The sequence below is a fragment of the Silurus meridionalis genome, chromosome 8 (genome assembly GCF_014805685.1).
Source record: "Silurus meridionalis isolate SWU-2019-XX chromosome 8, ASM1480568v1, whole genome shotgun sequence".
NCBI classification, from domain to species: domain Eukaryota; kingdom Metazoa; phylum Chordata; class Actinopteri; order Siluriformes; family Siluridae; genus Silurus; species Silurus meridionalis.
This window is the reverse complement of record NC_060891.1, coordinates 1,100,849-1,128,075: the sequence shown is the minus strand read 5'-3', so window position 1 is coordinate 1,128,075 and position 27,227 is coordinate 1,100,849. Positions and strand designations below refer to the sequence as shown.

At 43.2% G+C, this 27,227-nt stretch overlaps 1 protein-coding gene across 3 annotated transcripts in view; it reads left to right on the top strand.

Annotated features, from left to right (window-relative positions):
- tiam2a (TIAM Rac1 associated GEF 2a) overlaps positions 1–23,697 on the top strand; it is a 75,360-nt gene extending 51,663 nt beyond the window's left edge. For all 3 annotated transcript variants that reach the window (XM_046855492.1, XM_046855491.1, XM_046855493.1), the window contains exons 15-27: positions 6,174–6,262; positions 15,639–15,827; positions 16,310–16,378; positions 16,936–17,061; positions 17,769–17,877; positions 19,372–19,551; positions 19,642–19,760; positions 20,202–20,310; positions 20,446–20,504; positions 20,940–21,042; positions 21,316–21,397; positions 21,481–21,638; positions 22,013–23,697. In XM_046855492.1, the coding sequence (XP_046711448.1) occupies positions 6,174–6,262; positions 15,639–15,827; positions 16,310–16,378; positions 16,936–17,061; positions 17,769–17,877; positions 19,372–19,551; positions 19,642–19,760; positions 20,202–20,310; positions 20,446–20,504; positions 20,940–21,042; positions 21,316–21,397; positions 21,481–21,638; positions 22,013–22,617 (1,997 nt within the window). In that variant the 3' untranslated portion in view covers positions 22,618–23,697. The remainder of the gene's footprint in view (positions 1–6,173; positions 6,263–15,638; positions 15,828–16,309; positions 16,379–16,935; positions 17,062–17,768; positions 17,878–19,371; positions 19,552–19,641; positions 19,761–20,201; positions 20,311–20,445; positions 20,505–20,939; positions 21,043–21,315; positions 21,398–21,480; positions 21,639–22,012) is intronic.
- The last annotated feature ends 3,530 nt before the right edge of the window (positions 23,698–27,227 follow it).

Here is a 27,227-nt window from a genome sequence, read left to right as displayed (position 1 = left end):
AAACCATCAACACAAGAATTTAACGCTAAAGAAAGATGTAGGAAGCGAATACAGATGTAAGTAGCACAAGTTGAACCCACATTGTAAATAGCAGGATTCGAACCCTGATCCCCACCACCAGCAAGACACCAATGTTAACCCACTGAACCATCGGTGAGGACAGGCTAGGAAGCTTGTTTAGAGCAGGTCTATCTTTCTTTTCAACCCATTAAAAACAAAAATAATCCCGATCGTGACTGGCAGGCAGAAAGCAGGATTCGAACCCTGAACCCCACCAAAAGCACGATGCCTGATTTAACCCACTGAACCATCAGAGAAGACAGGCCAGGAAGTTTGTTTAGAGCAGGTCTATCTACCTTTAAACCATCAACACAAGCATATAAAGCTTTAGGAAGCAGGAACATTAACAACATTGCAACTAGCAGGATTCAAACCCTGATCCTCATCATCAGCGAGTCACCAGCCTTAATCCGATGAACCATGGAAGAGATCAGATGGGGAAGCATGTTTAGATGAGGCACAAGCCTTAAACCACTGAGCGACCGCTGCTGAAAAGCATGTGTGCTTTTTGGAGGGTTCATACTTTGTTTCATGGCAGCGCAGTAAGAAAGAAGGCATGAAGGACTGGCTTTGAAACCTTATCACCAGCGTGGACTATATTAAGGACCATGTTCAGGCACAAGCCTTAACCCACTGAGCTACCACAGAAGCGTTTTTTTTGGGTGGAGTTATCTTTCATTAAAGACCAGGAAATCAAGAAATTAATCCAACACAGAATTGAAATGTTTTCAGAGTGAACAAGGTCCAGAAGTTTTATTTACCAACACAGCAACCACCAGCTCGAGCAGGAATCAAACTCTCAAACTCATCCTCGTGGGGACCCTGATATTAACCCACTAGGCTATCACATCCATCTATCTATCTATCTATCTATCTATCTATCTATCTATCTATCTATCTATCTATCTATCTATCTATCTATCTATCTATCTATCTATCTATCTATCTATCTATCTATCTATCTATCTATCTATCTATCTATCTATCTAATATGATGTGAGATCCAGTTAACAGCTAAAACAGGTAGCAGTAATAACTACTTTTTACTGAAGTACATGTCTGAGCCAAGACTTCTTTACTTTCACTTGAGTAAAAAAGTATAATCAGTACTTCAGCTTTTACCCAAGTATTTTAAAACATGAGGATCTGTACTTCTACTTAAGTAAAGGATGTGTGTACTTTTGCCACCTCTGCACACAACATAAAGCTGCATAACACAACACAGAGTTAATGACTAAAGTGTCCTCGGCTCATAAAGTGCATCGTTTGCAAACAGTGCAAACAAAAAAACAGTGCAGATGTTGTGCACTAGATCACAATGCAGTGCAAAAACAGTGCAGCAGTCCAGAGGCGCAAAACAGCACGTAACAGTATAATATGATAAAATATAAATAAATAAATAAATAAATAACGGTGGTGAAATGGATTGAGTAATGAGTGTGTGTTGAGTTCAGGTTGTACAGTTCAGTGACACACAGTTGAGTGTGTGTGTGTGTGTGTGTGTGTGTGTGTGTGTTAGGTACAGTTGAGTTCTGTGTGTTGAGGAGTCTGGATGTGAGGCCCGAATGCTTCAGAACCGCTTCCCTGATGGCAGGAGATAATGAATGTTAATGAATGTTAATAAGCGCGATCTCTGTTTCATATCCGAAAGTAAGAAACGGTTCATGTGGCAACACCTTTTATGGCAAAGCAGAAGCTCTGTGGACCTCGGTTTAAAAAAAAATCCCTTCTTTCAGGTTTTCATGATTGTATAATTAATTTCCTGCTTGTTTCCTGTTTTTCATTTGGCCGCGCATTTACTGTAATAGAGTTGAAGCGTTTCTCAAATCAGTCTTAACATTAAATACACAAAACAATGTGTACAAACAGCACAAGGAATTTCTTATAAAAGCCTGTAGTCTTTGTTTTAAAGATAATTTCATTGCCATTAGACAATCACAAGATCGACAAAGTGTTTAGTCATGTTGTCAGTATGACACGGTAAATGATTGTAAATGCACCAGGCTGAATTTCTTCAGAATTTCAACAGCGCAAATACCCGATCCACGAGCATCGTTTTCATTGTATTACATCCCCTTTCAGTGTACTGTTTATTTATATTCATATTATTAATGTATTCATCATTATTTATTCATATCTTATATCATAGTCTTACCAACCTGTACATAAGGAAACATTTTACACTCCTACAAAAGCACTTCTGCTTAGATGCTTACTGCATTTTGTTGCCTTGTAGATTAGATTAGATTAGATTAGATTCAACATTGTTACTGCACATGTTGAATCTAATCTAATCTAAAATGTACTGGATATTAATTGTAAAAGACCGGGCATGATTTACACTTTTACTGTTTTGTACTAGGGTTTGTTTATTTTCTGGTTGTTTACCGTTTGAAGGTTTACAAGATTCACATTTGACATTTTTTCTAAAACCTTCAGTAGTGACGTTCAAGATTCATCTGCACGATTCATAACTTCAAGACACATTTCCAAAAAATTAAAATAAGGTTGAATAGTAATGAACTCTTTGATAGATAATGACCACTGGTTTATACCATGAACTGATGCCCAGATGTTTTGGGGGTTAAAACTATTCAGGTGAGAACCAGTCCTAATATACACTGTATGGACAAAGGTATTGGGACACCTGATCTTTCCTGCTGGTTCTTCTCCCAACTGTTACCACAAAGCTGGAGGCACACATTGTACAGGACGTCTTTTGGATGCAGTATTATAAAATTTTGCATTCACTTGAATTTGGAAACCCAAACCTGTTCCAGCATGGCGATGCCCCTGTGCACAAAGCCAGTCCATGAAGATCTGCTTTATATGGTTTGGAGTGGAAGATCTTAAGTGGTCTGCTATAGAGCGCTGATTTTAAACCTACTGAACATCTTTGGGAGGAATGTAAATGCTGATTGCACCCCAGGCCTCCTCACCTTCTCATCTACATCACTACCTGACTTTACTCACACCCATGTGGCTGAATGAGCACAAAGGTCTTCCCAGAAGAGTGGAGGAAAATATAAGAGGATATTTGGGACGAAATGTGGAATGCGATGCTCCAAAAGCACATGACCAGGTGTCCGCAAACTTTTGGCAATATAGTGTACATTGATCAACATGACAAACAATTGGTACTGTAGGAAACTAAGAGGAATTAAACAAATTGAAATGAATGCATTCACAATGTGTTCAAATCGACGAGAAATTGCTTTTCCGATGTGCACGACGTGATGTAGAGGCTGAACGAGTAGTTTTGAGATTTTCGTTTCTGATCTGAGAAACGCTTCAAAGCAATGGAGAAAAACTGTAAAATTTGACCCGTCAGAAATCATTCACAGGTGATCGCGTCCTTGACGTAGCCGCTGCAGTGAAACGTCTTTTTCTGCAGCTTCGCCATTTCTGTTGTAATGTTAGTCTCAGACGCTCGTCACACCCCACAGAACTTCCTCTCCAAAACCCTGAGCATTTGCCTTCTGCTTCCTCTAACTGGAATCGCCGCTCCTCGTAACGTCGGCTCATAATAACGTGTGAAGACAAGATGGTTTGAGAAGGAGTGTTGCTGTGTCCTCTAGGTAAGTGTGTGTGTGTGTGTGTGTGTGTGTGTGTGTGTGCAATTACTACAGATAAAAAAACATATCTTGCTGTAAACACGTGAATAAACGCATATATATTTCGTGTCACGTTTGTTCTAGATGTGTGTAACCTGTTTTTCTGGTATTGACTTCCCCAAAAGTTTTATTCCTTTTACACCTCAGTGATTTTTAGTCCATCCAAGAACAATTTATCATTTATATGTGTGAATATTTACCCCGAGCACCATCCATCCTCCTTACCGAAAACACTGTATTACACTGTTACCATGGAAACCGCCCCATGCTACTATAACCTTTCGAACAATCCCAATCCGAAAAAAAACTCCTTTCTGCGTTGTAAAGTTTTCAATCCTCCTGTGAAAACTCGCCTTTTTAAATAGCTGTTTTACAGTTAGATTTTTTTTAGTTCCTGAAACGGCACTAATATTCTGCGTAGAGAGAGTGAAAGTCTCCCCGAGTAAACTTTATCACGCTCGGCTTCACACGTACGACCACAACCAGTTGCGAGGCAGCGTTTAGAAGTGAAATTTCCTCAGCGTTCTTATGACTCGATAAAAATACAGGGACCAGAGAGAGAGAGAGAGAGAGAGAGAGAGAGAGAGCTATTGAGTCGTTTTTACATCAGTGACCCCGTGTTTCTGTACAGCATCTGATATTCACAGATTTTTTTAAATATACGGTAACATTCAGCAGAACTATTTGTGTGTGTATGAGGTGAATTTTATTTAATGATCTGGATGGGAAAACATGCAATTAATGGTGCAGAAAGAAATTGAGAGTGTGGTGTTATATGTTCTAGTTGTTATATAGAGGTCCCCATAAAGATAGGACACCAATGACAGCAGGTCCTCATAAGGAGCTCAGCAAGTCCTCATAATTCAATGCAAAAATAGCACTTTTCTTTAAGAAAACTAATAATCCAAATGATTTCCTTTCAGAATCTTGCAGTTCATTAGCTTCAATAATAATGAAATCAATGGAAGGTCTTGACAAATACACAAAACCAGTCTGTGTGAGAATCTTGACTGATTTAAAATGTAAATTAATGTAATATTAATATTCTTGCTTTAGAAAACGATGCAAATTTTTGTGGCCATGTAACAGCAAAAAACATTTAAAAGAAATGTATAAATTTTTTTACTTGTTTTTTAAAAGACTGGAAGAATTCGTGAGGCAGTGAGATTTCAGATATCGTGATTAATGGAGAATATTGGGACGATCTGCGTGTTAGAGTTCTGGCCTGAAAGCCGCTTCAGCTCATTCTCCCTGCTTTCATTTTCACCCACGTTCTGTAATCATCAGCACCTCGAGCGTGTCTTCCTCGTCACCAGTCCTGACTCAGGTTCCAGTGTGTGCCTGTAGGGGCGCCATTTCTTCTCTGCAGAAACTTTGATGATGAGGAAGATCGCTAACAATCCCTCAGTGAGACGCCTTTTAATAAAATATCACCTGCTGAGGATTTTTACTGCACACTGCGGCGTGGTTCACTCTCTACAGGGATAGAAAACATTTCTTTTATATCAAGCTGCAGTGTGTGTGTGTGTGTGTGTGTGTGTGTGTGTGTGTGTGTGTTAGACAAAACATAGATGACTTATAAAAGATGAGTTACTTATGGATGTGCATCCCCATAACTGAGGCATTGTGATGCGTAGCCTACGATACAATACATTAAAGACGCATATGAAGCAGCTACCGATGTGATGCGAGACGAATCAATACGATGGATAAACTGATGCTCTTCAATTCACTATGGTACTGATAGTTCACTTTTATTTCTTCAGTTCAGACAGACAGCAAATTAATTTACTTAAGTGCCTTCTGACTTTTAACTCATGGCCCCTTTCACACACACACCTTTGTATTAAATAAAAAAAAAAAAAAGATTAAATAAAACCATAGGTTCTTTTCCTGCCCTGTCTGCAGGAAGTTACAGCTCTGCCTCTGCCATGTTAATCTGTATTCTATGTGACTCCCAGGACACGCCTCTGTCTCCGTAGTGTTGTGATACATCATATTCACGTAGCAGCAGTGGTGCTGAGAGAACGCCTTTGAGAAACAGTTTACAATCTACAAAGAAAATGTGCAAAAATGCACACTTTTATATGTGAATCTTACTGTCTCTAGTGTTACTGTGAAAGCGCTAGCAGGAGATTCGTGCTGTTAGAGGGAAATACCTGTTCACAGGATTGTGTGATGAAAAGTCTCTTATAAAAACATGCACCTGGTGTTTTATTCCACCGCAGTTTATCCATTTAATTAACTTAAAGCATTAATATAGGGTTTTAATATAACATGAGATTTACAGCTGCGCTACTGATAACCAATCAGAATTAAGAATGATTTTCTAAATTCCAATCAAAGAAACTGAAGATTGTGATGTCGCTCCTCATCATACCGTACTCGCACTCGTCTGCGTTGGGAAAATCGATTGCAATCGCACAATCACCACATCAGTCCAGCTGTTTTTAACCAGGAGGACGCATAAGTAAAGTGCTGTTTATTCTCTTTCCTCAGACGTGTCCTGTGTGTCCGAGGCCTCGGGTAACGAGGTAGAGACGAGGAGACACCATCGCCAGAGCCTCCGAGCCGTGCAGCACAGCAAGGTAAGATTCAACACGTTGCTCTGCAGTGTGTGTGTGTGTGTGTGTGTGTGTGTGTGTGTGTGTGTGTGCTGCAGCTGTGTCGTGGTCTGATTGGCGTGATTAGTTATCACTCGCTCATTTTGCTCCATGAAATTTTTGCTGCCTGCTTATTACACGCGCGTGCATACACACACACATAAACACACACACACACACACACACACACACACACACACACACACACACACACACACACACACAGATTGGGAGCTGACTGGGGTTTGTTTTTGCACACCACCAAGTTGGCGTCCTCAGATCAATCATTGGAAGCAGGCAGAGGGCTTGTATGTGCACACACTCACACACACACACACACACACACACACACACACACACACACACACACACACACGGCCCGACAGCCGAGACGAATGGAGTGCAGTTTGAAGTGACTCGAGATCTCCGTCTAATAGAATCAGAATGAGTTTTGTCCTGACGGGTCTCTATTTCATGAAGCCAATTGCTTATTTTTCTGCAAACAAAAAGTCTGCAGAATATCAGGGAATAAATGTATTATCCTGCAGCGTCCTGCACACGGACACGGCTCGGTTTCCTGAAAACAGACGACGCTGAATGTAACGCAATTCATACAAGCAAACTAGAAGGAACAAACAGCTTCCTGAACCACATGTACATTTACTTAATTACTGCCCAACACTGGAAGATAATTTCACAGCAATTTGGTCAAAAAACAAACAGCATTTAATTTTGGATTCCGAAACAGAATCGGAATGAGGTGATATTTATATTTATGCCATTTTGTATCCAGAGCGACTTACATTTTCTGCTTCATACAGCTGTGCAGCGACGGGGTTAAGGGTCTTCCTCAGGGGCACAAGCAGCTTGTTGTTGCTGGGATTTGAACTCACAACCTACAGATCACAAAGTCCAATGCCTTAACCAGTAAGCGACCGCCTCCTTATTTTGTCCCTCGTGCCGTAAAAAGTGTAGCTTTAGTTGCTTAGTGACTTTAGTTGCCGTGGTAACAGCAGGAACGCTTTGTTTCATTGTAGAATAAAGATTCTATTCTATTCAACGAGTTGCTTTTGAATGAGCCAAGTTTGGGGGCGAAGCGAATTTATGGGCTGTGGGAAAACTATTTCACACACACACACACACACACAGAGTAGGAGTAGGACTGTGCGATATATATATCGCCTGTTATAATATCGTAATTGTTGTTTTAACGATGTGTGATTTAACATTATCAAATAAATCGCATGTGTACATCACGTGGTGAAGTCTAGTAGGTTAAATTAAGTCTAAACATCCTTGTAAATGTTTTAAAGTAATGATGGTGTTTTAAATGACTTACATCATCAGGACACCGAACAAACTTTTGCTGTTTCCACACGGACGGTTTTTATTGCCGGATGTGTGCATCATGGCGGATTTTGGTGCTCGATTTGAGACTTGGCGCATCAGTAAAACAAATGTTTAGTGAAAAATTGTTTTTATTAGTAAAATAATATAAGCCCTAAAAAAATGTATTTTAACTTACTGGAAAAGACGAATCTCTTATCACAGCTGTTTAACAGACCAGTACACAGAATCTGAAAAATATCAACAATTTTAAGAGTCAGTGTTCCACAAAACACTCCTGGTCCACATCACACCACCCTGTTGTTGTTCATGTTTATTGCCATTTGGCAGATTTGCCTGTGGCTTTGACCTCACGACCAGCCGATCTGCAGTCCAACATCCTAACCACTGAGCTACCACTTCCCCTTCCTACAAGTAGTGGCTTTAAAGCATCTTTTTTGCTGTTTGTTATTCGTCTCTGTTATGAAGAACCTTTGCACGTTAAAAACTTCTGAACCAGTGACCTCCGAACTCCTGTGTTGATAAATGAGCTGCCTGAGTAATGAAACGTGACAATCACATGCCAGTTACGAGCCTTAAAAATTGTGAAAGTAAAAAAAACAGCAGAACAGTTAAGATGTTTAAAATATCAATCTAAAATCTGAAGGAAAAATAATTGAAAAATAAAAGATGGGATATAAGAGCCAACCTCAGAAGCTCCGGTGACCGAGGCATGTCTGTCTAAACCAAAGAAATAAAAGTTTTGATATTATTTGACAGCGTGATGTTCTACAAACGAAAGAATATTGATGGCCAGGTCAGCCATGTTTCCTTACATCTAACATCTAATATGTTTCTTCTCTGATCATGTGGATGTTTATGATAACCCTTTGAGGTCCTGAAGCTTGTGGCCAGCTCAAAGTACGAACGTTGCGAGTTGCTCAGTGAGGCGTGAGATGAGCGTCTCTGAGACAGACACTGGTGGTTTCCTCGACAAACCGAACCGCAATTAAGGCACTCGCACTGCTACATGTAGTTCTGCATCCTTCACAAACATGTCCTAAATATAAATAAAATGTCCTCCATACATCCCCCAGACCTCTGTCCTTCAAGAACTGAGCCACTCAGACTCTATACAGTACAGCTCTGAGCTAATCATCTCTGCCAACTCCTTCCACAGAGCTGTAGATCTAAAGCAAACACACACACACACACACACACACACACACTAGTGGGTCTAGGCCAGTTCTCATGGCAGTTAAAAGGCAGCACTTTGCCAGGTCCGGCTTTTGTCTCTCCACCTTCATGAACTGGGGAGAAATAGCTTGTGGAGGATCTCAAGGACATCAGGGTTCTAAAGCGAGAGTGAGAAACTCCACTCTGAAACACATTCATACGTTTAAATTCGAACATTTATTATAATATTAAAACGAGTCTTGAAACCTTTTGCTACATCGTCTATTATTCATCCATTTATTTGTGTTATTTATTTATTTATTTATTTATTTATTTACCTCATGCATTTCAGGTGAACAGTGTTTTAGAGACTTGGAGCTCAGGCCTAGCAGATGTGTTTAATCCTACAGTCCAGTGCAGATACAGTGTTGTTCCTCGCTGTATCTTTGTACAGAGATTTCGTGACTCTCTGGTTTCTCGACTGAACCTCTGTGTGAATGGAGTCTGTAGACCAGCACAGGAACGAAGGTGTAACTTTGGCTCTCGGCTGATTTACGAGTGTGAGTCCTTATTTATGGAGCATTAAAAAGAAGATGGCAGCGTGGCACAATAGCTTTCACCTCAGGGAAGAATCATGAGGCGTCGATGCTTTTACTGCTGCATGGCAGAACACTTTCCTCTGAGCAATGGGTTCAGCTCTCATCCCAGCCCAGCGCCGACCATCTTCAATCTCCTGCTCTCTCAGGGTTTTATTCCTCTTACTGCACTTTGTACAACATCACGCTGTCAGAACATATCAAACTGTTTTCATTCCGAACAATCGATATCAAAGAGGAAAGAACAATAAATATGCGTATTGACCCTTTTTCAGTTAGTAAACATTGTGAAGGGTTTTTTGTGGGCGGAGCTTAGGTGGAGGCGGAACGATTTTCCTGATGCTAGCTAGCTACTACGTTTTGTTCATTTGTTTTTAAACAACGACTCCTCAATAATCCGATTTGATCCGACTAGTTAAGGTCGCTCGCTGTCCAGGACCGCAAATGTTATTTGAAAACAAACGGAACCTGATTGGCCGAGCCGTAAAACACAAATCAATGGACGATCTGATTCGTGAGCTAGCATAACGTTGACCCAGAACATGGGCTTGTTTACTGTTACTTCTTCCTTTTTAAGACGTAAACGTAACATATCAACAAAAAAAAACTAGTTTCTTTAACCGTATTTTATATGATGAAGCGTTTGATCACAGCTGTCATGTTTTGTTTAGTTTTTTTGTCTGGTGTGAGATAAAATCTCAAATCGGAGCCTGAACTCTGTCGATTCTGGCACTTAGCAACACAACAAGATGCTATTTGCGTTCCTGGTGTAGCGACTCTGTGCTGGTTTGTTTTGCCTTCAGCTAGCAGCTTGACGTGATCGTGACGTCGGCACTAAAAGGGTCTCGATCACAACGGTGTTCTTACTGGGTGATATTTATGCGCTTGTTTCTATATCAACGGATCATTTATAAGGACGGGTATTCAGTCATATGACTAACGCCGGGTCTCACTGTGGGATATTTATTAGCGATTGTTGCTTGTCAGACATGATCCTCACGTCACACTGTAGGATCTCAGTCATATTGTGAGACGCATCAAAAACTGGTGCATGCAAGAAAACAACACGTCTGAAGTTTTACGTCATCGATCCGTGACCGCGTTCTATCGCTAAGGATTCTTCTGCAGAATGAACGATCTCCACGTCTTCTCATCATGTTCCTCAGGTCTGCTGTACCGATCCCTAACCCACAAATCTTATCTGAGAGTACCGATGAGTCGTGATGGCTCTCCGTCTTAACGGCTCGGACCATGGCATTAACAGCAGCGTTTGCGTACTGAAAATTCCTTGTCGTATTGATGTTTGTGGAGAGATGAGGGTTTTTGGCAGCGTGTTCCTTCACAGCTTCTTCTCTGAGCTGAAGGCGTTTCCCAGAATGCACCTGGCCAGCGCTTTCTGTCCATTGATATGCAGATTTCACCAAACAGCAGCAGTTTTTTTGTCCACTGCTGCGTTTACAGAACCTGCTCATGATCGATTGATGGATCCTGACACAGAGTCTTGAGAGAGATCGAGAGGGGAACTTAGTGAGCATCAAATGATGGTATGGGAGAGAAAGAGAGGAGAAGAGAGGAGGTCTGGAGCAGGGAGAAAGTGTGAGCTGACATTTTAGACATCATGCCAGCGTTCAGAGCAGGAAGGCTGAGGAGGAAGAGCTGCTCTCTGGGCCGGAGGACGAAGCGTCAGGCTCGTGCCGCGTGGAGACTCCTGTACAGACTCGTCTTTAGGGTGAGCACTGTTTTCCGTTGCGGATGTGATAGCGATATTGTTGCAGTTTTTGAAACCCGATCTTGCCACCTGAGAGGTTCTGCTCTGTCATCTCGACATCCTGTTGAGCATGACCTACTGAATTAGTGTAGAGACGAACTCATGGGGGCGGAGCCTTTCTTGGAGAAATTTTGGTTGAAAATTCTGTGCGACTTCATTTTCTTATTGACATTACATGCTGTTCCAGCCTAAACACCCCTGTATACGAGGTGATATCAAAATGTTTTGAGAATAGTTTTATAACACGCCAACAGATTGGAGCACAAGGCTGCACGCACAGTCAAAGGGAGCACCGACCTTCATAAGTAGTGCCAAAAGACATCAGGAGCTGTCCAGCTGGTGCTATAATGACCACGTGCATTACCACATCTGCAATTTCACCATGGACAGCAAGTCCTAAAACTTGAGCAAATCTGCCACAGAGCTCTCCTGACACTCGAGTTTCTCAGCGGAAACATTAAGATCTCACTTCTGCACCAACCCTACTCGCCAGATTTGGCTCCTGCGGACTTCGCTCTCTTCCAGAAGCTCAACGGTTGCTGTGAATCGCAGAAGGTGTTTGACACGCTTAAAAAAAAAGACTCTGTATTACTGCGCAAGGGGGAAGGTGATGGTGTGTGAATGTAAATAAATAAAATACTTTCTTGTAAACAGAGCTAATCTCGAAACTTTTTGATACCAACCTTCACACCATATGTCCTCGCTGAACGTTTTATTCCAGACTGGGGACTTCACTGTTCTGTGAAGTCTTTCCACTCGATATTGGGGTGTGTCTGTGGGGATTAGTGTCCATTCTGAGCCTAAAATGAGAAAGGCAGTGATGTCCAGGAGGCTCCAGTTTCAGTTACTGAAGATGTTCAGCAGGGTTGAGGAGGTCAGGGCAGTGTGCAGGACACTTAATAATGTGTCCAGGGCAGGAGGCTCAGTGTGTTTGGGACTGAGAGATTAATACACGTGACATTGAAGGAATCTTTTCACCATCAACTCCAAAGACAAGCAAACTTTAAGAATTGTTTAGAGCGTAGCTGGTTGCGATGATGTAACTTGGACCATGCTGAAGCAGAGGAACCGTCTGCATATTCCATGAACATGCAGCCAAATCAGGAAAGAAAGAAGCGAAAAGAGAGAGACGTCTGCTCTGCATGCCATCTTTTCTTTTTTTTGGTTCGCTCTCTCACGCCTCCACATGGTTCTATTTTAATCCCACGTGTATTTTCGGGTCGCCCCGGCTTTATCATGATGGAGCCGTGTTGCAATGCTGAGGGTGAGTCACTCTACCTGCAGGTCCACCAGATTCACGTACATTTCTCACCCTTCTCCATTAGCCTTGCAGCGGTTCTCCAGCTTTGTGTGGGATCCTGCTGCTCATCTTCACCCACGCTGAAACAAACATCCTCGATCAAAGCCTTGGCATCATGATTATGGTCCTGTAACAGTGTGTCCATGTTACATCAGATACAAGACTGCATTTGTGTCACGATACATCGTTTCAAATCATTTGTTGGTAAAACATTTTTTTTTATATATAATTAATAGCAGACGCAGTTTAATTTTATTATTTGAGAAGTGACCGATAATTTGTGACCAATAGATTTGTAGATTGTATTCCTGAGAGTCACATAGAATTCAGATTTACATGGCAGAGGTAGAGCTGCATCTTCCTGGATACACAACAGGAATAAAACGTCTGGTATAATTTCATCTACAAAGGCGTGTGTGAAATGGCACATGAGTTAGAAGTCAGAAGGCACTTAAGTAAATTGATAATTTGCTGTCTGTCTGAACCAAAGAAATAAAAGTGAACTATCAGTACCATAGTGAATTGGAGAGCATCTGAATTTATCCATCACATCTCGTATCTCACTGCATCTTAATGTGGGGAATCATATCGCATCACGAAGATGCTTCATATGGATCTTTTAATGTATCGTATTTATTCTTCTTATTCTTTCGGCTGCTCCCATTTGGGGGCGCCACAGCGGATCACCAGTCTCCAAACCGCCTGTTCGTGTGTGTGTGTGTGTGTGTGTGTGTGTGTGAGAGAGAGAGAGAGAGAGAGAGAGAGAGAGAGCGCATCTGTTCCTTCTTTAATGAGTGATAATGAGCTCCTGGGAGGAGCAGTGATCACATCTGTGCTCCCGTCTTTACTCGGTGTCTTTTTCGTTTTCTCCCAACTTTTTTTTATCTTTATCACTCTCTCCTTCTTTTCCTTCATTCTTTCTTTTTTTTTTTTTTTTTAAGTCCCTGCAGCAGCCATGCGGTAATTAGTGAACGCTGCAGGCTCCATTCGAGACTCATGACTCACACACGTCTCTGTACCCGCTCACCCTTTACTGCTTGCTCACACACACACCCACACACACACCACAAAGCTCCCTATTGTGGCACTTGCTTCTTCTGTGCCCTTTATCGATTTCCCAGGATGCTGGTTTTACACACACACACACACACACACACACACACACACACACACACAGAACTGAATCACTCGTCATTTGATTTGTATGCAGAAGCTTCACACTTGTGTTTGTGTAGAAGATCACAATCAGGTCTCAGGTCACTCAGAGTTCCTCAGGAACATGCTGGAGTTTCTGAGCCACTGTGTCTCCATAGATGTGTGGAGAAATGGGATGGGAGAAATGCTGACATAGCTCTTTGTGTGTGTGTGTGTGTGTGTGTGTGTCTGTGTGTGGGCGCTGCACCTTTCCAAACAGGACTAATTGATTTATTTTTTTTGCTATTACGGGATTTTTGGTCTCTGCCTGGAGACCGAGCGAGTCTGATGTTGGCGTTAAGGTGTATCTGTGTGTGTTCTGCTTGTTTTTTCTTATCAGTTCAGACAGCAGTGAAAGGAGACGTGTTGAATTGGGTTCATTGGGTTTCTTGCTTTAGTAACAACATTCATTCTCCCTGTATGAGATTCCTGTGTGATGCAGCACTCTGATCTCTGGTCTGAACTTCTTTTAGTGACACCAGTAATGGTATATGTATATAGTTCTACACCCCCTCCCTATAAAACAGACTCTAATCACACCACCAGAGATTTACACCATTTTATAAATAAAAAACCCTAAAAAAAAAAAAAACATTTTTGGAACATTTGGATACATTTCTGTTTTACTTCCTAATGATAGACTTCAAATTTTTCATTCCTATTTCATCCACATACACAGACTTAAATAAAAGTACTGCAGTCAGACCCCCGCTGATCACAGGCTGATCATAAGCTGATGACCTTCAGAGCGAATCCATCGCTGTTATGAAGGTCGTTTTATATTTACTAAAGCAAGCTTCTGGAACAGTGTGTGTGTGTGTGTGTGTGCTCGGCGGACATCTTGGCGACACTCCTGGTGTTTTATCAGACTTTTATCTAGTTAACCATGAAGAGGTTAAATAAAAAAAAAAAAAACAGACAAATAGAAACGAGGATTTTTAGAAAAAGCAGAACGTGTGTGTGAATTGCAGGGATGTGCATCTCCAGAACTGAGGCCAATGCGATTTGCATCACGATGCAAAGCGATACATATAACACACAATACACACACACACACACACACACAAATATATATACAATTGCTTACACAGAAGCAGCTACCGATGCAATGCGATTCACCATTATTGCGCTGCAGTGCAGATGCTTTTCAATTTAATATGGCTCTTTCATAAACACGCCTTTGTAGTGCAAAAAAAAAAAAGAAAGAAAAGATTAAAGAAAACTAGAAAACTTTATCTGTTGTATCTGCAGGAAGTTACAGCTCTACCTCTGCCATGTTAATCTGTATTGTATGTGACTCTTAGGACACGCCTCGGTCTCCATAGAGAAATCAGTCTACATATCAAATACTGGGCACAAATTATCAGTCACTTTCTAAATAATAAAAGTATAGCGCATCTATTAATAATTATATAGAAATAAATCGTTTTTATCGCAAATATGTTAAAAACAATGCATCGTGATAAAAATGCACGTTCATGCCGATGCACTGATGCGAATCGATGTGATGCGTGTGTTCATAAATTCAGAGTACTTAAATTCTGCATCCGTAAAACAGGCTGATGTGATTGGCTCTTTTTTTCCAGAGGGGCGGGGCTTATGTACTAAAGCGTGTCCTAAGCGTCGTCCTGTCTCTAATTAAAATGTCCCTGATTATGGGTTGTACGTGTGAAAGTAAAGAATGTGCACATGCGTGTTAGATCAGGGGCAAAAGTGAAAAAAGAAAAAAAGGTCAGCAGTGAAGGTGGAAGGAGATTCTGTGAAGGTCTCGGCGAAGGCGAGACACAGGGAGGAGAGAATGTGAAGTGATGGAGCGAGGCATAATGTGTACTACATTCGTCGGGGACCTTATCTAAAGCGACAGATTTAGGAGGAAGAGGAGGAAACGTGACGAGTTCACGTGTGAGGGACGCTGCATTCATCATGTGAAACATCATGTGTCACCTGGCTGAATATTTCCATCCCTTACCGAGTGTGTGTGTGTGTGTGTGTGTGTTGCAGAGCGTGGAGACGGTGTGCACTCTTTATCACTCCTTCCAGGACTCTTCTGGAGGACTGATGGAGGTCCAGAAGGAGACGGTGGGACAGGACACCGCGCTGCTCAGACCCTGTCCACGACACATGTCTGTCACTGAAAGACTCCGCAAGGTCGTGCAGGAGCTGGTGGACACGGAGAAATCCTACGTCAAGGTAAATGAGAAGCGAATTTGCTTAGAAACACACATCAGGAGCAGGGGGTTATGGGTAAACGCTACAGGTCTCGCTGATTGGTTGGTGCAGGAATCATCAGAGTAACGAGAACCTGGTATAGATTGTGTAGAAGGTGGCGGCGTGGCTGTACAGGATCGGGATCGGGAGCAGAAGGCTGAGTGTGTTTGAGCGATTGCGTGCTGATGTGCTGAGCTGGCTCTGCTGCACCGCAATAAATCAGCCTAATGAGAATATTCCGCCTGATACAGCGACAGCCTGCCAATGCTTTAACACGCAGCGACGGCGTGGGCGAGACACCATTCTATTACCCCAACCCACCCCCTAATCGCCCCCATAATACCCCCCCCGGCGGGAACGAGTGATGTGGGATGTGAAATTAAACACAATTTTGTTAAATGAGCACAAACACCAGGATACACTGATACAATTTACACTGAATGCTGTTTGTTTTTGTCTTTCAGGATCTGAGCTGCTTGTTTGAGATCTACCTGAAGCCCCTGCAGATGGAGACGTTTCTCACACTGGATGAGGTAAAAACGAGTCCTTCAAGCCTAAAATAGTTGTTTTATTTTGTACATTACTGTCGTTCTCCCCTCGAGCATCACCGTGTTCCGGATTCCAGTCCACTCCCAGCCATTTGTGACTAATGCTAATAGCTAGCGTGGTAGCCTGGTTCAATGGAACTGGACTGCGACGTGCTTTAGGATGTCTCCAGAGAGACAAGTGAGGCGCATTAAAGAGCCATTAGCGTGCTAGGACGTGCCCTTGGACAGAGAAAGAGCGAGCGGTTAAGTAGCACCACTCAGGATAATGTGACCAAGTGATAAACATTAAGTACTGAATGTCAGGACGAGTTTAGGAGTGTGTGTGTGTGTGTGTGTGTGTGTGTGTGTGTGTGTTTACACTCACACTCGCATGAAGGCCCCACTCAGGAATCTCTCTGTAGAACCCTACATTAGGAAATGTCCAGCGTTCCTGTGCTCGAAGTTAAACACTGTCCCAATGATGATGATGATGGATAAAGCTCACACTGGAGATGATTTGAAAGCTGTGGAGACCCATCAGGCTGCTTTTGGTCTGCTTTTAGATGGAGAGTTTGTTTGGGAGTCTGCCAGAGATGCTGGACTTCCAGAAGGTGTTTCTGCAGACCCTGGAGGAGAGAACTGCCTCCACACCCGACTTCAGCACACTGGAAACCCCCATGCAATTCAAGGTACGTCTACGTCGACTGTTCTGCTGTTCTTGCTCGTGGGCGTGGAGTTCAGATGCAGCTAACGCATTTTACACACAAAAAACACTCGTTAAACTGGTATACAAGCTACGTACAATCATCGAGGGCAGCAACCGCGTCTGCTGGGAGTTTCTGAGCTTCACTTTTCTCTGTAATGCTTCAATACTAATTCTATTTAATCCAAAGTCAATAACATGAATACATTAGAGATTCATCTCCATAACTGAGGCTGATGCACTTTTACTAATATTTCAATTTAAAGAAATCATTTTTTACTGATGCGAATATGTTAAAAACGATTGAACAAAATCTCTAGCATCCACAAACATTAATAAATTTTACCACATTATCATAGGATCGTTCAGAGGAATCAGTCGAGCTGGTGGTTCGGATTCATCATACCAAAATCTACGTACAATCAAACAAAAAATCTCTGTTCACTCGTCTGAGTTAAACCCGGTGTAAGACTCACGTGTGTCTGCGGCCTCAGAGAGCTGCTTGTGTTCTGTTCCAGTGCCGCCGCACAAATTTTGTCTTCACGACTCGCTGTGACAGTAATATCCGTCTCTGAGATTCATCTTTTGTTTCATTTACTTTTGTCACATTTTTTTCCAATCCTTTATAAACGTGATGATTAAGCCATCATGGTTTGTTCTCTTTATTCTCTCTCTCCGTCATCTTTTGTTTAGAAGCTGCTGTTTTCTCTGGGCGGATCGTTTCTCTACTACGCCGATCACTTCAAACTCTACAGCGGCTTCTGCGCCAACCACATCAAGGTCCAGAAGGTTCTGGAAAGAGGTACTTCCAGATCCATTTTGTGTTTTTTTCTTTTATATTTCATTGTATTTCCTCAGAAATTAAACAAAAAGTAAGGAGAAAGGTCATTTAGTCCCCCCCCTTCACCTTTGGATTTAAAGGTTAAACACACTGAAGATGTTGCATGATAAATCATCAGATCCACGTTCTGCATTAAAATGTAATATATGCATCATGCTGTTCATCTGCAATGCAGTTTCTGTGCAGCCTGAATAATTATCCCTACATTCATACTTTGTAATCCGCTCTAAAATGCATTATCCCTCCTCGAAGCCGGAGGTCTGATCTATACAAAATATCCAATCATTAAATCGAACTGGACATTTCGAGTGTGACTAAATATAAGTGGATTTATGTGTGTAACACTGGCCTGCTTTCAGCCTCTGGCATGCTGCCTGGTGTAAAATGAATAAAAGTGTGAGGCATAGAGGAGAAAACTGCCCCCCGACATCTCTTTAATGCGTCCCATTACAGGACCGGAGCAACAGTTCTGTAAGCGGGAACAAGAGGCGAGGGTTTCCTCGCTAAAACACCCAAATCAGGAAGTGTGGCTTTATAGAATTAACTGATAGCCGATAACCGATTAATCAACTGGATACTTACTAAAAGAAAAAACACCACATACATGAAATAAATTAAAACACCCAAAATTAATAAGAAACAAAAAGACACTTCAAACAAACAGCACGTTTCATCAGTGATTCATGTCTAGAGGCCACTCTCGTACTGTTTAACGCAACCCGGAAAAACTATCGCTATCAACCATCTGTGTCGATTTACCTGTGCACAAGCGTGTAAATAAACCTTACTATCTGCTAATTACAAGCAGAAGAAACGATTGTGTACCTCTTTACTATTTCCTACAGATAATTGGATTCGCTGCCATTCATTAATGCCGCATGAGCTGTGCAGGTGGAAGTGACTTGTGACGTGGTCACACCTACTACTTACTCACACACTTGGCTTAAATTTGTGTTGTATATATACACACACACACACACTGATCTCCTGAGCTAAACAGTGTGTCAGCAATGTTGGTAATTACACTTTCTCACACACTGTGTGTTGTGCGGGAGATTTGCTCGTGCAGTGATCGTGTTGATTTTTTTTGCCTAAGTGTTAATTGCCTGCCAATTACTCTCCGACGTGCGAGTGTGCGGTGGCAGTGCGAGTGCTCGTTTAATCGCATGCCGTGTGAGAGGGAGCGTCGCTCAGGGACGAGTCGGTGATGCAACACGGCTGCTCCAGTCTCACCTCGTTCTTTTGCAGTGAAACGCTTTTACTGCAGTGGTTATAAAAAACGAGTTAGGGGTGGGATGGAGAGATGGGAGGAGTCCCAGGGGTGCTGGAAGGGTAGGTGGGATGGAGTGGTGAAGGGATGAAAGGGGTCCTGGGGACCATGTGCTGCCCTCTTGTGGCTGTGTGATGTGGCATGATGGGTTCATGTATTTAGCATGACTTTGTGTGTGTGTTCAGCTAAAACGGATCGAGCCTTTAAGGAGTTCCTGGACGCGAGGAATCCCACCAAGCAGCACTCGTCTACTTTAGAGTCGTATCTGATTAAACCGGTGCAGAGAGTGCTGAAGTACCCCTTACTGCTGCGAGAGCTGGTGTCTCTGACCGACAAAGACAGCGAGGAGCACTATCACCTTACCGGTACACATACTCTCGTTTTTTCCACACGAGTTCTCTTTCAGCTCAGACGCTTCGTTTGCGTTCTATAACGTGTGTTTCTTTCGTTCTCAGAGGCCTTAAAGGCGATGGAGAAAGTGGCCAGCCATATAAACGAGATGCAGAAGATCTACGAGGACTATGGCCCAGTGTTCGACCTGCTGGTGGCAGAACAAAGTGGCCTGGAAAAAGAGGTACAACGTCTCACACTTCTGGGTTTCTACAAACGTGTAACATCCTGCGGAACGTGTGTTATAGAAGCGTTAAACCACCTTGAAGATAAAAGATTTTACAGAGGAGCCACAAAACTCCTGAGCGTGTGCTGACACTGGAGACTCCGTCCATTAAACTCCTAACTACGTTATAGAATATTACAGTGGGAATTAGAACCACTGCAGTTTGGGTCGAGTGTAGACACATTCTGGGATTATCATCTTTTTGTCATCTAATAATTTGCATATGTAAAAGGTGTTGTGATGTCACAACCCGAGCTTATACGAAGCCCCGCCCCCTGAGGCAGGTTTATCCAGAGCGCTGGACAATCTGTGTATGAAATAACAACTACAATACAAATTAAAAATGGTATTTATTCTAATAATTTTTGGGAAATCTGCATGGCTGTGGTTCTCCCTCAGGTGTCTGAGATCTCGATGGGTGAGTTTCTCCAGCATGCGTCAGTGATGTGGCTGAACCCTCTGCCGTCTCTGGGCCGCATGAAGAAGGAGCCGGAACTGACCGTGTTTGGTGAGTTGCAGCTCCTCCTACAGAATCGTACATCTGTCAAGTTACAGATACTGGAGTTTGTTGAAAGAAACCTGATGATGGTGTTGAAATCAGATCGTCATTGTTCTCTGAAACTCGTGTCTTTTCCCTCGTCAGTGTTTAAGAAAGCAGTGATTCTCGTCTACAGAGAGAACAACAAGCTCAAGAAGAAAATGGTGAGTGTTTCGCCATGTACACGGTTTTTATCATTCCGAATGAAACGTTTACGAGACATTCTCTAATCCGACATGGTGTTTACACGTGCTTTAATGCTTTCAATCGGAATGATTTCAAAACATGCGTGCATTACGTTACATTACATTTATGGCATTTGGCAGACACCCTTATCCAGAGAAACTTGCATCTGATCAGAGGCGAGTTAAGGGCCTTGCTCAAGGGCCCAAAGTCCAATACCTTGAAAGCTGAGCTTTTTAATGGATGGTCATCTCTCCAAACCCTCCGAAACCCATACAATTTAATTCGGTTTCATTTTTATTCAGTTTTAGGTGTTTATATGGCGCGTTTTCATTAGAATTGGACTTTTACAATCTGAATTACAAGCCGATTACAATGCTCCATGTAAACGCTCCTATTGTGTGTGTGTGAGACAGAATGTTCCACGGACTGCACACACTCATGGAGATCAGGACCTGTTCAAGTTCCGCTGGCTCGTTCCTCGATCAGCACTGCAGGTGCGACTGGGAAACACAGCAGGTACGACCGTGCACACACACACACACACACACACACACACACACACACACAAATTCTGGAATCATGGCTTCAGACCAATCACAGGTTTCTATTTATTTTAAAAGTAAAACATGTAAATGTAGAGTTCAGTAGGAGAAAATCATGTATTTAAGATTTAATGAAAGGAGTCTCCAGTGTGGGCACTTTGTAACACCCAGACAAATTTGATTCAAGTCAACTTTTAAATGCCTCTGATCAAAACCTGCTCTGTTCTCTATTTTTCCCTGCACACAGAAAATAACTGTGTCTGGGAGTTGATCCACACCCGGTCGGAGCAGGAGGGTCGCCCCGAGACGGTGTTCCAGCTGTGCAGCAGGTGAGCTACACCATCATTCGGTTGTGATGTAAAGCTCTCAACGATGCTAACCGTTTCTAACTGCGAGCTCTCGTCTCCGTCAGCACGCCCGAGTGCAAAGTGAACATGGTGAAGGTGATTCGCGCCGTCCTGCGGGAAAACGTGCGCAAAGGGATGCGAGCGAACGAGCGGCCAGCCGAGAGAACGTGCAGAGAACAGCTCACTCCTATGAAGGGGAGTTTACCTTCATCAGCTAAACTTGGTCAGTCCTGTTTCTCTCTCTCACACACACACACACACACACTCTTCTACAGCAGTGTTTAATATCAAAGCATCGTATGCTGATGAAGAACAGATTTCAGGCACAGACCTGCAAAATCCAGAGAGGGATGTGTAGAGCTCCAAAGACAGTTTTAATACATAATCCATTGACTTACCCCAGTTTGGAAGCTGAAGTGTGTATATATATATATATATATATATATATATATATATATATGTGTGTGTGTGTGTGTGTGTGTGTGTGTGTGTGTGTGTGTGTGTGTGTGTGTGTGTGTGTGTGTGTGTGTGTGTGTGTGTGTGTGTGTGTGTGTGTGTGTGTGTGTGTGTGTGTGTGTGTGTGTGTGTGTGTTTCAGGTTCCTCTCGAGCGTCCTGGCTGTGCCAGAAGCCCCTTGGCGTCATCTCTCTCGCCCACAGTGAAGCTCTGAAGTCCACACAACTGGACTCCGATTCAGCGAGCGAGAGCAGCGGAGACCCGCCCCCTGCCCCACATGAGGCACCGCCCACTAACCCCGCCCTCAGACACATCGGCATGAGGGAGTCGGATATTCTCAGTGACGACGACGGGTTCAGCGAGCGCTTGGCTCGGTGCGACTCCAATACGCCCGGCTCGATCGAGTCACGGCTCCAGGAGCTCCACCTGAGCCCTGAGGTTCGCGTGGAACCCGAAGGTCGTGAGGTGAACTCTCCGGAGATGCTGCCGCCGCTAAAGCGGGCTCACTTCAACGCCGTGAGGCGGCGCTCGGTGAAAAGCGAGCCGAGACGCAGCCAGGCGGCGCTGCTGAGTCTTAGGCAGCACAGCCGCTCTTTCGACAGCCAGTCGGAGGTGATGAGTTCAGGTGTCGACCTCAACACGCTGCTCGAGAGGGACTTCAGCGTCCACAGCCTCACCTCGGTCATCAACGAGGACTGTTTCTACGAAAATGCCACCAAGAGCAGCGCCACGGCGACCACATCGTAGCCATGAATCTGTACAGTGACTCTCAGGTCCAGGACGTAAAACGTTCAAGGTTTTGGGCAGGGGATTTTGGACGAGCTGAAAAATTCTCCCAAAGCCCTCACAATGAGTGATGCTCAAGAAGAGACGCTTACGTGTCCACACTTTCGGATGATGTTTTTGCCCAGAGCAACACGTGTGTCCTATCACGTGAGCCTGGGCTGCATAGAACCTCTAGGAACGACGATCCAGATGTTGCATCTGTTTATTTGGTGCCTTTTTTTTTTTTAGCTGTGCTTTTATTGTTAGGTTTTTCAGCTCTATTATTTATTGATGAGTATATTTTCCTTATGAACTGAAAGCCAAAGGTTAAGACTTGATTACTTTTCTTTCTTGAAGTCAAACGTTTGCATGGTGCGTTTGTTGCAAAATTCCAGGAATTTTCAAGACTGGAAACATTCCAAGGGAATTAACAGGAATATACTGGGAATTTACAAAATTGCAGGTGAGCCTATAACAGGGAACATAAATTTAGGGAACATAATGCAGTTTTAGTTGAAAGTTCTCTAAAACCTGCACACAAAATAATGTAAAAAAAAAAAAATTACATTTAACAATTAATTCAGTCAAAAATGTAATTTTTTTAAATCGATATTAGTTTGCATGCATGTCATCTTATAGCCAAAGAAAATGTTTGTATATGACAGAGTTTATATACATTTTCCCAAATTTCTAATCGGTTCCCATAAATTCCTGTTACTTGGAATATTTCCGACGTTCCCATGAAAATTTACAGAACATTTTCCGCGACTTGTGAGTGCGTGAGGCTGAAACACACGGACTGCTTCAGCCTTCGTTATTACGATGGACGTGTGCGGTGTCCAGAACGTGCTCAGTGCCACAGCGAGAAAAACATAAAAACATCACTTTTATAGAAATATGTACAGTTTTTTTTTATGAACAACCGTAATTTGTATTGCGGTTTATCGGTTTGCCATTTTAACTATTCTGATCTGCTGTATGTAAATAAACCGAGGTCTTGGACAGTCACAGTCCTGCAAAGACGTTTTTGAAACCAACAATGAATAAAAATGTCTTTTGGTATTCGCTCTGTCGACTGCTTGGCTGTAATTAAATAAATAAATGGATGCGCTCGGTCACGGAGAGAGAAAAAAAAACCTCTCTGGCCGAATCGTTTGCTGAATCAGCATGGAATACATTTAATCCTGATTTACAGCGAGTTCGTATCCTGCTTTTCACATCATCACACCGTTCAATTAATCAGAGTTAAACAGCCGGAAAAAAAACGAATCGAGTTCACAATTTTCACGTCATTTGTGTAGAATAAATGGACAATTAATGTTATGTATAATGTTTATATAAACCAACCCAGCCATTAGGGAGGCACAAGCCAGTGCATTCTTAGTGCCGGTCCCAAGCCCGGGTAAATGGGGAGGGTTGCGTTAGGAAGGGCATCCAGCGTAAAACGTGCCAAATCAAAGATGCGGATCACAAATGAGAATTCCATACCGGATCGGTCGAGGCCCGGGTTAACAACGACCGCCACAGGTATCGTTAGCCGACAGGGTACCGGTGGAAATTGGGCTACTGTTGGCCGAAGGAGGAGAAGGAGAGGAGGAAGACGTCTACAGAGACGGCAGGAAAGGAGCAGTGTAGGAGAGTGGAGGTTCGGGTTGGTACTTTAAATGTTGGTACTATGACGGGGAAAGGGAGAGAGGTAGCTGATATGATGGAGAGGAGAAAGGTAGATATGCTGTGTGTTCAGGAGACCAAGTGGAAAGGGAGTAAGGCCAGGAACATTGGAGGTGGATTTAAACTGTTTTATCATGGTGTGGATGGAAAGAGAAATGGTGTAGGGGTGATTCTGAAGGAAGAGTACAGTAAGAGTGTAGTGGAGGTGAAGAGAGTTTCTGATAGGGTGATGATCGTGAAGGTGGAAGTTGAAGGATGATGATAAATGTCATCAGTGCCTATGCTCCACAAGTTGGCTGTGAGATGGAGGAGAAGGAAAGATTCTGGAGTGAATTAGATGAAGTGGTAGATGGTGTACCTAGGAAAGAACGGTTGGTGATTGGGGCAGATTTTAATGGGCATGTAGGTGAAGGGAACAGAGGTGATGAGGAGGTGATGGGTAGGTATGGTTTTAAGGAGAGGAATGTGGAAGGGCAGATGGTGGTAGATTTTGCTAAAAGGATGGAAATGGCAGTGGTGAACACTTATTTTAAGAAGAAGGAGGATCATAGGGTGACGATAAGAGTGGAGGAAGGTGCACACAGGTGGACTATGTGCTATGCAGGAGATGCAACCTGAAGGAGATTGGAGACTGTAAGGTGTTGGCAGGGGACAGTGTAGCTAGACAGCATCGGATGGTGGTCTGTAGGATGGTTTTGGAGGCGAAGAAGAAGAGGAGGAGAGTGAGGACTGAAAGAAGAATAAGATGGTGGAAACTGAAGGAGGAAGAGTGTAGTGTGAGGTTCAGGGAAGAGGTCAGAGAGAGGCTCAGTGGTGTTAAGGAGGTGTTGGATGATTGGGCAACTACTGCAGGAGTGATGAGGGAGGCAGCTAGAAAAGTACTTGGTGTGACATCTGGAAATAGAAAGGAAGACAAGGAGACGTGGTGGTGGAATGAGGAAGTGCAGGAGAGCATAAGGAGAAAGAGGTTGGCAAAACAGAAGTGGGATAGACAGAGTGATGAGAAAAGTAGGCAGGAGTACAAGGAGATGCGGCAGCAGGTTAAGAGGATGTGGCGAAAGCCAAGGAAAAGGCATATGAGGAGCTGTATGAGAGGTTGGACACTAAGGAAGGAGAAAAGGATTTATACAGATTGGCCAGGCAGAGGACCGAGCTGGAAAGGATGTACTGCAAGTTAGAGCAGTAAAGGATGGAGAGGAAATGTGTTGACTAGTGAGGAGAGTGTGTTGAGAAGGTGGAGGAGTATTTTGAGCAGCTGATGAATGAGGAAAATCAGAGAGAGAAGGTTGGATGATGTGGAGTTGGTGAAGCAGGATGTAGATAGGATTAGTAAGGAGGAAGTGAGAGCAGCGATTAAGAGGATGAAGAGTGGAAAGTCGGTTGGACCAGATGACATACCGGTAGAAGCGTGGAGATGTTTAGGAGAGATGGCAGTGGGTTTTGACCAGATTGTTTAACAGGATTTTGGAAGGTGAGAAGATGCCTGAGGAATGGAGAAGGAGTGTGCTGGTACCGATCTTTAAGCATAAAGGAGATGTGCAGACCTGCAGTAACTACAGGGGAATTAAGTTGATCAGTCACACCATGAAGTTATGGGAAAGAGTAGTGGAAGCCAGGCTGAGAGAAGAGGTGACCATCTGTGAGCAACAGTATGGTTTCATGCCGAGGAAGAGCACCACAGATGCCTTATTTGCTTTGAGAATGTTGATGGAGAAGTATAGAGAAGGACAGAAGGAATTGCATTGTGTATTTGTGGATTTAGAAAGCCTACGACAGAGTGCCAAGAGAGGAGTTGTGGTATTGTATGAGGAAGTCAGGTGTGTCAGAGAAGTATGTGAGGGTGGTGCAGGACATGTATGAGGACAGTGTGACAGCAGTGAAGTGTGCAGTAGGTACGACAGACTGGTTTAGAGTGAAGGTTGGACTGCATCAAGGATCGGCCCTGAGCCCTTTCCTGTTTGCAGTGGTGATGGACAGGTTGACGGACGAGGTCAGACAGGAGTCTCCCTGGACTATGATGTTTGCGGATGATATTGTGATTTGTTGTGAGTAGGGAGCAGGTTGAGAAGAGCCTGGAGAGGTGGAGATATGCGCTGGAGAGAAGGGGAATGAAACTCAGTAGGAGTAAGACAGAGTACATGTGTGTGAATGAGAGGGAGGGCAGTGGAGTGGTGCGGTTGCAGGAGAAGAGCTTCAGAAGGTGGAGGAATTCAGGTACCTGGGGTCAACAGTGCAAAGTAATGGAGAGTGTGTTAGAAGTGAAGAAAAGAGTGCAGGCAGGGTGGAGTGGGTGGAGAAGAGTGACAGGAGTGATTTGTGATAGTAGGGTATCTGCAAAATGAAAGGGAAAGTTTATAGGACTGTGGTGAGACCTGCGATGTTGTATGGTTTAGAGACAGTGGCATTGAGTAAAAGACAGGAGGTGGAGCTGGAGGTAGCAGAGCTGAAGATGTTGAGGTTTTCGTTGGGAGTGGCGAGGATGGATAAGATTAGAAATGAGTTTATTAGAGGGACAGCGCATGTAGGATGTTTTGGTGACAAGGTGAGGGAGGCGAGATTGAGATGGTTTGGACATGTGCAGAGGAGGGACATAAATTATATTGGTAGAAGAATGCTGAGGATGGAGCCACCAGGTAGGAGGAAAAGAGGAAGGCCAAGAAGGAGGTTCATGGATGTGGTGAGGAAGACATGCAGGTAGTTGGTGTAAAGAGGCAGATGTAGAGGACAGGGTGGTATGGAGACGGATGATCCGCTGTGGCGACCCCTAATGGGAGCAGCCGAAAGAAGAAGAAGAAGATAATGTTTATATAAACCCACAACCCAATACACTGCGCTCGTGTTTTTCAGTTTAAAGCACTTCATAATGATCTGGTTTTTTTATTGTTTTTGAGGCACGTGTGCAGGTTCCTTTTGTTTCAATG